Raw genomic sequence first — 12,189 nt, 5'->3', positions numbered from 1 at the left:
GGTGATGAGAGTCATGTTAGTTGGGGCTGATGGAAGTTGGAGCCTGACAACATCTGAAGCATCCCAAATCGGTGATGCTGGGACTGTGCACTGGGACTGCCTCCATCACTCCCTTTACGTTAAAGTACAGCCATTAATGTGAATGTGGGAAAGTCTATGTGAAGAACGACAGAGTGCACTGTAGCTTGAATCATGGCCAGAAACAAGGATTTGTGGACTGTGGTATGCAGTATCTGGGTGATTTTCAACAAAACTGTATGAACAGGGCCCTACAGATTGGGAATGAAGAAACCAACCGAGGGGATTCTACAGCGTTGCCATGTCCGAGAGTCCCAAAAGATACAGGAAGGGGTCTGCATGAATGGTTCGAAGAACTTCACAGCACATGGTGAATTGCCATTGGGCGGCAGAAGATGACCAAGAAAGACAGCAGTGTGATTTCATTTTGGTTTCATATACACGTGTGACTTTTTACATTTGTACAGGGATAACACTGGAACCTATCTGGAGTTTCACAGAAGCAAACCTCACAAAAGTGAACAAGTTGAAAAAAACATTTTTGGCACATTGACAGTATTTGTAATACGTTTTAAAACTCCCCCCCCTCCTAAAAAAAAGAGAGAGATGGCGATAATCTTTTCACGTTTCTTTTCTTGGCATCAGCACCTGCTGTCTAGAGGGTCAAGGCAAAATACTGTGCCTTCCAGAGTCAGTCCCATTTTGAACCCCTCCTGAAACAGAGGAAGAAAAACACAAACAAACAAACAAACAAACAAGAAAGAGTGAGAAAACACAGTATTTTACAAACACCTATTGAGAAGTGCTCATTCTTATAACTGTGGAATTCACCCTAAAAAAGAAAAGAAAAGGAAGTCTGGCCATGCAGGAGTAAGCTCTTTTGAGTTCTGTAATACATTCTCATCTGGATTGTTTCATAGGGAGTAGAACTTATCGTTTGTGTGTGTGTGTGTGTGCTTTAATTACACACACACGTACACACACACACACAAAACACAAATGCTTTTGATGTTACTGCTATCGAGCCTTAAGCTGCCTGTTTTCATTGTCGCGTTAATTATAGATGATCAGTATGAATGACATTTACAATATATCTCACTATCTATATGAGAAAAGCACCCTCAGTTTCAGATCCCCATTAAATATCTGCCTAATGTGAAATTTAAAAAGTGAATTTGAACGTTGCATTTTGTCAGTTTTTGGAGGTGGCAGTGGCAGTGAAACATGTATATAGCCTGCAAAAATTATATATATACAGTGGTACCTCGACTTATGAATTTAATCCGTTCCAAATGCACATTCGTAGGTCGAAAAATTCGTAAGTCGAAAAAGCAATTTCCCCATAGGAATGCATTGGAAACGAAAAAGTCGGAAAAATTCATAAGTTGAGTAAACCGCATCTAAAATTCGTAAGTTGAGTAAACCCCATCTAAAACCGCCAACGGATGTCCTTCAGATGTCGAAAAATTCGTAGGCGCGCGGGCACTTTTTTCATTCGTAAGTTGAAAAATTCATATGTCGAGTAATTCGTAAGTCGAGGTACCACTGTGTGTGTGTGTGTGTGTGTGTGTGTGTGTGTATGAATGAAATTTCCAGTATTGTTGCAGTAGAGCACTCACGCACATCCCAGGCTGAAATTGTGCTTCGTAATTATTCCATTTAGCCCTGGTTATTCGAGCTCGAATAACCAGAGCTAAATGGAGTAATTATGAAGCACAATTTATATATATATATACATATACACATGCATACATATGGAATCTTCACCTCAACATTTCAATCCAACATATTCAATGTAACTGAAAGCTGAGAACAACTGAAAGCAGGCATCAGAACAGAACAAAGGCAGCTTCACAGCTATGATTATTCATAGTCTACAGCTTACTTTCGGGTTGTAGGAAATGCTCAAGGGACCGCTCTCTCCCTTGCAACAAGAAATGAGAAACTAATACAGTCGTACCTTGGTTTTCAAACAGCTTAGTTCTCAAACGTTTTGGCTCCCAAACGCTACAAACCTGGAAGTGACTGTTCCGGTTTGTGAACTATTTTTGGAAGCTGAACGTCTGACAGGGCTTCCGCGGCTTCCTGCAGCCAATCAGAAGCCATGCTTTGTTTTCCGAATGTTTCAGAAGCCTAATGAGCTTCTGGAACGGATTCTGTTTGACTTCCAAGGTACAACTGTACATTCAAAGCATGTTCCACATAAGATAAGACAATAGATGATGGTTGATGTATTATGTAAGAACTAAGTGATGTGGCTGCAATTATCTTGTTGACCTGCCTTTCTAATTCTTGCTCCTGATAGATGGGGAGGGGGGGGAAGTATTTCAGTTGTTACGCCAAGTTAAACACCAGGTCACCACTGTTTCGAAATGTTTCAGCCACTTGCTAGAGAACGTGAGATATTAGAACCTTCCCGGATGAAATTACAAAATGTCTGGGGAAATATTGTTAAATATTACTTATATCAACCTTGACAGGGGTAATGAAAGGGTGTGAGATTTTCCTGGCAAAAACTGTTTTTATAAATTACACTCGTTTTGCATCAACCGCATTGGATGTCTATTCATTTTCAAGGACAATTCAAAGTGCTGCTTTGAGGTGGTGAAACTCTCCTTCCTTGGCGGTTTTTAAGCAGAGGTTGGATGGCCATCTGTCATGGATTCTTTAGCTGAGATTCCTGCATTGCAGGAGGTTGGACAAGAATGCTCCAAAGGGGAGCATTCCAATATTAAGACACAAACTTGATTGTATACACAAATGGAATGTGTTATTAGTACATGGCGCAAGAGAGTCATTGCTGCATCCTATTCCTTATTTAGTGAAGGAATATATATATAAATATATATAAATCTAGCAAGCAATGTGTCAAGGTTGAACCCTGATTGAAAGTACGCAGTGGGTTGTGTCACATTCCACTGTAGCGGGCTTGCAAATAGAGAAAAAGTATGCTGTTCCATTCTGAGCTGGAATGGATCTAGTTGGATAAGGATCTGAGAATGTGATGGCTCCGTTTTAGACCATGGAAGCGTAGACTGCCTTACGTACAAGTTGGCAAGAGACAACTTTCAAGATAAGAAGTGATTATTGGCAAGATAGGGGTGCTTTCATAAGGGTTATTCGTGTGGGCTTATAAGGTTTCAGTGTGACCTATAAATCAAATATCCTACAAACACGGCTGATTTGAAAGGTAGCACTCCCCTCTGGATTACAGTGCTGGCTAGAGCTGAAGAATAAATAAGTATTCTTTTACTGAAGAAAACAACAAAACAACAGAAGACACGTGCATTGATTCAGTTCCTTAGAGACCTACATGTGAAAAGCTTTATGTTTGGATGACAGAATTGGGAATGTGACTGTAAAGAATCAGTCCAACACACACGCCTTCTATTTTCTGGGAAAGAATGCCTGGGGAAGGTAATATATACTTGTTGGCAAAGGGTCATAATTTTTTGTTGTTGTTCAGTCGTTCAGTCGTGTCCGACTCTTCGTGACCCCATGGACCAGAGTACGCCAGGCACGCCTATCCTTCACTGCCTCTCGCAGTTTGGCCAAACTCATGTTAGTAGCTTCGAGAACACTGTCCAACCATCTCATCCTCTGTCGTCCCCTTCTCCTTGTGCCCTCCATCTTTCCCAACATCAGGGTCTTTTCTAGGGAGTCTTCTCTTCTCATGAGGTGGCCAAAGTACTGGAGCCTCAACTTCAGGATCTGTCCTTCTAGTGAGTACTCAGGGCTGATTTCTTTGAGAATGGATAGGTTTGATCTTCTTGCAGTCCACGGGACTCTCAAGAGTCTCCTCCAGCACCATAATTCAAAAGCATCAATTCTACGGCGATCAGCCTTCTTTATGGTCCAGCTCTCACTTCCGTACATTACTACTGGGAAAACCATAGCTTTAACTATACGGACCTTTGTCGGCAAGGTGATGTCTTTGCTTTTTAAGATGCTGTCTAGGTTTGTCATTGCTTTTCTCCCAAGAAGCAGGCGTCTTCTGATTTCGTGACTGCTGTCACCATCTGCAGTGATCATGGAACCCAAGAAAGTGAAATCTCTCACTGCCTCCATTTCTTCCCCTTCTATTTGCCAGGAGGTGATGGGACCAGTGGCCATGATCTTAGTTTTTTTGATGTTGAGCTTCAGACCATATTTTGCGCTCTCTTCTTTCACCCTCATTAAAAGGTTCTTCAATTCTTCCTCACTTTCTGCCATCAAGGTAGTATCATCAGCATATCTGAGGTTGTTGATATTTTTTCCGGCAATCTTAATTCCGGTTGGGGATTCATCCAGTCCAGCCTTGCGCATGATGTATTCTGCATATAAGTTAAATAAGCAGGGAGACAATATACAGCCTTGTCGTACTCCTTTCCCAATTTTGAACCAATCAGTTGTTCCATATCCAGTTCTAACTGTAGCTTCTTGTCCCACATAGAGATTTCTCAGGAGGCAAATGAGGTGATCCGGCACTCCCATTTCTTTAAGAACTTGCCATAGTTTGCTGTGGTCGACACAGTCAAATGCTTTTGCATAATCAATGAAGCAGAAGTAGATGTTTTTCTGGAACTCTCTGGCTTTCTCCATAATCCTCTCTGGCTTTCTCCATAATCCAGTCATAGTTTTAGCAAGTCCAAATACAAAGCAGGTTCCTGGCTCATATCAGTGGCGGCGTGGCTCCTCTTTTTATCCATGGTGCATTTATCCTAACATACGAAATGGTTCTTCCATCTCAGTGAACGGGAGTGGGAAGAACATTGTGAATTAGGTCCCTATATGGTCGAAAATCTGCAGGAGTGCCTTTTTTAAAATACATATCATATGCATGGTGGAGAGCACATGTTCTTCCAGCACATGAAGTGCACATATACCCAGAGCACACCATCCCCGCAAAAGCCTGTATTTTACAGAAATGGTAGCCATCTTGCCTGCTCTGTCTGAAGTAATAACATTTCACTTGAGTTTTACACTTCAGATTGAATAAAAGAACTCATTCTTACATAATGTGTATGTACACCATAGTGAGCTATTACAGACAAAAAGTCAATACTTCTCTGAAAGGAGCCTGCAAGAATTTCTCAAATTTTACCGCATGAAAAATGAAAATGACTGGAAATGTAGCCATCTGAAGTGCTAAAGTTTAGATCTCAGACATCAACGTTATTATACTTTATAGGACACGAATCAAAACTCATTAAAAAAAAATACCAACCATCGCTGACGCTGCACAGCCACGAAAGCACAAAGAGACAGAAGAAACATTAGAGCTTCTGGCAGATTGGTTAACATCAGAAATAACATTTCTAATTTAGGCTACAATTCTATACACAATTACGTGGAATAAGTCTCATTGAACTCAAGAGAACTTATGCCCAAGTAGACATACATAGGATTGTGCTGTTGGTTACAGATCTTACAAACAACTAAACTGAATAATATAAAAATAATTGCAACTAAATTCATCTTGTCATTATTTCTTACAAAATATTCAGAAGTAAATATAAAGTTGATTGCAACCAAGTTCATTTTCTGGAGTAAATCTATTATAATTCCCCCACTGTACAGATTGGAAAGGTATTTATAGTACTTCGTCACACGTAGATATAAATATTTTGTGCATGCACTTGGTATCTTTTGGTCTCACATGGTATACTGTCAAAAACCATGAGTATTGGGGTGGAAAAGGTGGGATAATGTTACAGAGGAGCTAAAAGGCAAGGCCATTCTTGCCACTAGCCATGCACCCCATTGGCCTGTACTGCCCTGTGTGTCAATGGATCAGGAAGAGTAGTGAGGGGGTGGTGGAGGCCTAACCACTACACGGAGGTAAGCAAAGGCCAGTCAATGGGCAAAGATACCCAGCCGTGATGAAGAGAGATAGGCAAGGAGTCTTGTAGGTTTGAAATGAAGTGTGAGTAGCTGCTTGACCATACACAAATAGGATGGGGTGACTAGAGAAGGGATCGTGATGGAGAAATGCATGGAGAAACCCAGCGGGCTACCATTTGTCATGTATCTGAGTGGGTGGGGTAGGTTTAAAGAAGTCCTATTGGGCCTACAGAATGTACAAAGGGAGGCAACATGGACCATGAAGTGCTGGCATATGAAAGGAAGGGAAAGGGAAGAGAAGGGGGCATTTTTTAAGGACTCCAAATGGCAAGAATCAAACCTGGTTAGGAGCCTAAGCAATATTATAGTTAGGTGAAGTGCTTTTGTACCTTGAAAGAGCAAAATGTGTTTTACAGATAGATACTAAGGCTTGCTTGCAGTGAGTGCATTCTTCCTTGGTGTACTTGTAGTGTAGTGTAGTGATGACCAAACTTGGTCCTCCAGCTGTTTTGGGACTACAATTCCCATCATCCCTGACCACTGGTCCTGTTAGCTAGGGATGATGGGAGTTGTAGTCACAAAACAGCTGGAGGGCCAAGTTTGGCCATCACTGTAATGTAGCGGTTACATTCAGATCTTCAAAACTGCACCCTCCATGTAGCCCACAAGGGATAAATGGTTCTTCTCCAGAGGAAGCATGAACAGTAATATTGACCCCATTTCCTCTGCAGAAGTAATACAAAATCTTATAGAGTAAGTATTAAATCCTCTAAGGAATCTGAATACTGATTCATTTATTGCCAGTGTTGTTCTCCTTAGATGTTGTTGGACTACCAGCAGCATGGACAGTGGTGACGGATGACGGAAACGGCACATGTGGGGGGACCCCAGAAAAGCTACCATGCTTGAGATGGATAAACACTCTATTAACAACTGAATGAATCCTATTTCCTTTTTTTCCTTTCTTGCAACACTGAACATTTTACAGGCCACGATTATGCCGCCTACACAGCACAAATAATATCCCTTGATATTTACATGGCAATAGAAACAACATTTTTGCAATGGCAAATATTTTATCACCTGCATCTCGTCTAGTTTGGATTGAATGTCTGGAGGGAAATCTCCTGCTCCGCAGCTAAAAGGGTCAAAAGGTTCTGCTCCAAAAAGGTCTCTCTCTAGAAAGAAGAATAAAAAAGGAATCAGCAACAAAAGAGGTGGAGTGTACGGAAACTCAGATACTGAGACAACTGGTGAAACTCTGGACTTGAGAATGCAAAGCAGCAATATTTGCAACCAGTGTTCTGATGTATTCTAGAAGGTCTGTACTAGATGGTTTGGTTGAGCCACCACTCTTGATCGTTGCATCTTGCCCCTCTGGAGAAGGAGTCATGAACTGGCAACCATTAATTTTCACTTCATTTCCCCTAAATTATTTTTCGAAAGGGCATCTCCACGAATTCCAGGCTAAATCTGTATGAAGCATAGTCATCTTTTTTGTTTTGTTTTGTTTTGTTTTTAAAAAGCATACAGCCCCTGCAGGTCATTCAGAAACTGAAGTGTGTGTGCTTTTTCTCTAAGCAGGACAAATATGCAGAGTAAGTAAGTTGTTCCAGCAAACAAGCCTCGGATCACCAGCTCATTAGTTTTGGTTACGACTATGCAGTGTTTCTTATCAAAAGATGAAGCTCGAGGGGGGGGGGGGAATAATCCTTTGGCTTGCATTATATTTCTCTTACACAGAACTGAGCTAAATCAGAACAGCTGCTCAAAGGCATTCAGAATGGGCAGCTTCCAAAAGCCCCTCCAGGCATGATACAGCATACCAGTGATGGAGAGCATGTGGTCCTCCAGAAGTTGTTAAGACTTCAGCTCCCAGCAGCCCAAGTCAGTATAGTCGATGGTCAGCCCCTCTTAATCTTTATAAACTGGCAGGATTCGCAATGCAAGTTGAGTTATGCTACGGGCATGGATTGTGGACATTGGAAGTGCTGAAACAGTGCGTGTAATCCTAGCAATTAGGGACGATTTGCATGCTCGGAGAAAAGAAGGTGGCACATTGTTCCTGGGACTGTACCACATCAGAACATATTCAGGTGGTGGAAATCACCTGACTGATGCCTAGTGCATCCAAAAACATCTGAACCCCCAAAATTAGAACACCAGAAAGCTCAAAGCAACTTCTTGCTCAATTGCTTCCTCCTTCTATTCTCATGACGCTTTAAATCTTTTACATCCCAAATGTTACAGTTCAGATTATATTCTGCTTTAACTAGCTAGAGATTGACAAGAGAATTACACAAACACATTTTTTCCTGATTAATGTACCTCTCATTTTTTATATTAAAAATAAGTATTTGTCCCTTATTTGCAGATTTCCCGTTGCTCTCCTGTATTAATTTGTGCTGCTCATCTATCCCTGTCATGCCTTTCACCGTGTAATAATTTCTTTTCTAAAACAGGACTGGGTGGGTGTTATTTCAAACACTCCCAGAATGTATGACCGTATCAAGTTGTTTTATGGATGAATTTCTCAACCACAATAATAACATAACAGAAGAAAGATTTATAAGGCTATGCTTTATGTGTGGTTATGGAGTTTTTGGGAGATGGGTTTTAAATCTGGCATTTCTGTTTCACACTTTAAAAAGATCTGGAAGTGATTGTTGCAGCTTCTAAAATTACTACTATTGGTCCATTACACATAAAACCACCTCGTGAAAATGCATTATAATGATAATATACTGGACTGCTAAATTCAGTAAAATACAGAGAGAGATTGATTTGCCTATTACAAGATGCAAGATCTTCCAATAAATAATGACTGCATTTTCCTTTTACAACACACTATTTGCCTATCTCAACAATCCTTACAACAACCCTGTAAGGTAGGCTGGCATTACTTATCTCCATTTTGCAGTTAACTGGGAAGAGCTCTAAGAGACGATGGCTGTGATAGGCAGCCTTGTGAGTGGGTTCAAGAGGCGAGATTTCAGACAACAGATCTGAGCAGAGGACTCTGCATTGCAAACTCTTTAAGCCAGCCGTTTCATTAGTGCTTTCATAACATCATGAAAGTATTATTACCTCTTTCAGACCATTCTTTTATGGTGCAGAATCCAGTACCTTTCCAGACTTTGAAATTAATTTTGAAATGTGACTAGCAGTGTTCAAATGTTAGTTTCAATATAAGGTAATCTGTTATGAAAAATAAAGGGGTAAAAGAGAAGCACTCGTGTGGACAGTGGCAGTAAGTTGGGTTCAAATGTTTCTTTGTAGACAATTTGATCTGCAGACCTCCTGGAAAGGCCACTGCCCCCAAGGGTCTTACAGCACGAAGTGGAAAAAAAATGCCCTGTTGTTGTTATTGGTGGTAATCAAACTATTTTCTAAGAAGGGAGTATAAGATTTCATTCATGTAGTATCAAATTTTAGTTGCTTTTCCCCCCTATTGGGACAATTTGATCTCAGAAATATCCTCTTTGGCTTCAATACACATCAAAAGATGTCTCTTGGCACTGAAAATGTGAAAGCCTGAAATAATTGCGGATTTGCCCCCTCGTTTTCAGCCGCTGCGACTCCCCTGCTTGTTGCCCCCCCCTCAGTAGGGCTGGAGATTTCCACTATTTCCCGGAAACATAAACTATACCTTTCCTTTGATGTTTTGTCTGCATAGATCTTGGGCTGCCTGTTGAAGCAAGAAACCAACCTCTGCTTTCAAGCCAGGCATCTATGTTCCTTGGGGTTAAAGGTACCTCATAGTGCACAAGCAGACTGGAGTATTTCACATTCTGCTCAAGATAATACAATTCACTGATTACTATCTGGGGAGAGGAGCACATCAGGTCAGGTACAAAGCTCTGAACAACTTAGGTCCAACATCCCTTAAGGACTGCCTGAGTCCTTCTATCCCAGCCCAATCACTGAGATAATCTGGAAGAGTGCTGTTTACCACTGTGATGCAGAGGCCTGTTGGGCACATATTTTTGTTGGTCTCACATTGTGGAATACTCTTCCAGCAAATTTGTTAGGCACCATCCGTTGTTTGAAACTTTCTGGAGTGGCCAGTCATTTTAATGATTCTTCCATCCTGCTTTTAATGGTTTTTATATTGCTGTATACATCCCTGATATTTTATGGGAGGGTAGTATATAAATACATTCGGAAATAAACAATAGGCCGATCTTCCAAGATTTCAATGGGCAATTTGTTCCCAAAAAGAATGTAAATGGTAAAGCCTCTAAAAAGAAAAACGAAAACGCCCGTCTTTGTTGACTTGGCTGTTTTGTGTTAAAAGCACAACGAATAACATGACAAGAGCTGAACCAGAATTACTCACAAAATTACTAAACTATCGTTTTCAACTTACAGTTAAACTAAGCTATGGTTTATATCACTCCTGCTGCACTGCCAATAAACAAGCCATGACACAGGCTTCTCCCTTGTTTCTTCCAAACAAACAAAGAGTAGTAAGCCAAGAACAAATATTGTTTACCACTCATTGTTTGTTTTCAGAGGACCACAGCTTGTCTTCTGTTAGAGTGGCAGCAGCAGGGGAGGAACTAAATGCCTGTGATTTCAGTAGTATGTGCTAGCGTGCTATGCATTGAAATTCAAAGCATAGTTTAGTTTCTTTATAATTTAAAGTGACATGTTCTCTCTCAGGCAAACACCTTTGGAAATGCTGCAGCACGGGGTGGAGAGAAGCTACCCTCTTTCGGTTCTCTCTCATCCAAACACCTTTGGAAATGCTGCAGCACGGGGTGGAGAGAAGCTACCCTCTTTCGGTGATTCTTTGGCAGTCGTTATACAGTCGTACCTTGGAAGTCGAACGAAATCCGTTCCAGAAATCCGTTCGACTTCCAAAATGTTCAGAAACCAAGGCGCGGCTTCTGATTGGCTGCAGAAAGCTCCTGCAGCCAATTGGAAGCCGTGGAAGCCCCGTCAGATGTTCAGGTTCCAAAGAATGTTCACAAACTGGAACACTCACTTCCGGGTTTGCGGCGTTTGGGAGCCAAAATGTCCAAGTACCAAGACATTTGGGATCCAAGGTACGACTGTAATGAAATTTGCACCCCGGTTTAAATGAATCTCACTTGCAATGGCCCTCAGTGGTGTAAGGTGAGGTAGCCAATCCTGACTGGTTTTGATGACATCTGGTTATGCCATCACATCACACAAAGCATTATTACATCAACCCGTCTGTGAACCCAGAATTAGTGGCACTATTTGTGCGGCATATGAAGAAAAAATGCCACTAACACCAGCAGAAATGATGGCACAAAATCGGTTTGAAGTAATGTTTTTGTGTGGGTGTGGGTGTTCAATCAGAGCGGAAACTGATTTGGGGGGAGGCGGGGATAATTTACATTGCCAAAATCATTAGTTGTACCCCCAACAATAAAAACTGTTGAACATTTGGTACCATCCCACTTATACTTAATGTTAACAAAGTTAATGTTAACTATATTACCGGATAGCTGTAGAAATTATTTGATAGTTTGGCTTTGTGAGGGAGTAATTACAGACACTTGGCCATATAAGAACAGGCCCATAAACATTTAGGCCCGATTAACATTTACTGTTCCCAACCCTAATCCTGAGGAAAGCCATCTAATTAGATTTAAATTTGATCCTGACTTGTTTTTAGGAGGTAATTTAATTATTGTTTGATTTTATACCAATGTTATATATTTGATGTTAGCTGTCCTGAGCGCAATCGGCTGGGGAGGGCGGGATACAAATAAAAGTTTATTATTATTATTATTATTATTATTATTATTCTGAGGTGCTTCCCAAAAGAACCACATAGGTGGTTCTGAAGTCAACTTTTATCTTTCCATGCGGGATTTGATGGGCACAGGTTTTTCTTCTTCAAAACATAGCGTCCCCTGTGTGTCCCTTCTTTAGCCACTGGAATATGAGATTGCCACTACGTTTTCTTTTCAGCATGGGGACAAAAGTATTAGTTGAATCACGGCTGAAGCGGCACAACAAAGAACTAGAAGTGTTTTCCTGATGTTAACACGGGACTAAAACATATCCTCAGATTGCTTTTGCGCAATATGAAACAATATATCCAGTCCTCTGGTTAGCACATATATAGTTGAACGCCTGCTTAGTTTTAACAGCCAAAAGCGGACAAGCAAATATTTACAACAAACAAGCTATTTTAATACAGTGGTACCTCGCAAGATGAATGCCTCGCACAACGAAAAACTCGCTAGACGAAAGGGTTTTGCGATTTTTAGGTGACTCGCAAGACGAATTTTTCTATGGTCGTGCTTCGCAAGACGAAAATTTCAATGCATTCCTATGGGAATTAAATTCCTATGCATTCCTGTGGTT

General features: G+C 41.0%; 1 protein-coding gene across 8 annotated transcripts in view; it reads right to left on the bottom strand.

The window, feature by feature from the left end:
* Nucleotides 1–433: 433 nt before the first annotated feature.
* GULP1 (GULP PTB domain containing engulfment adaptor 1) overlaps nucleotides 434–12,189 on the bottom strand; it is a 93,358-nt gene continuing 81,602 nt past the window's right edge. For 5 of the 8 annotated variants that reach the window (XM_033168537.1, XM_033168516.1, XM_033168529.1 and 2 more), the window contains 2 exons: nucleotides 6,925–7,019; nucleotides 434–731 (listed from right to left, as the gene is read on the bottom strand). In XM_033168537.1, the coding sequence (XP_033024428.1) occupies nucleotides 660–731; nucleotides 6,925–7,019 (167 nt within the window). In that variant the 3' untranslated portion in view covers nucleotides 434–659. Of the gene's footprint in view, nucleotides 732–5,224; nucleotides 5,236–6,924; nucleotides 7,020–12,189 lie in introns of all 8 variants that reach the window. The other 3 variants (XM_033168522.1, XM_033168564.1, XM_033168550.1) reach the window with 1 other exon arrangement.

This window comes from Lacerta agilis, chromosome 1 (genome assembly GCF_009819535.1).
Source record: "Lacerta agilis isolate rLacAgi1 chromosome 1, rLacAgi1.pri, whole genome shotgun sequence".
NCBI classification, from domain to species: Eukaryota; Metazoa; Chordata; class Lepidosauria; order Squamata; family Lacertidae; genus Lacerta; species Lacerta agilis.
This window is presented reverse-complemented; position numbering and strand designations above follow the sequence as displayed.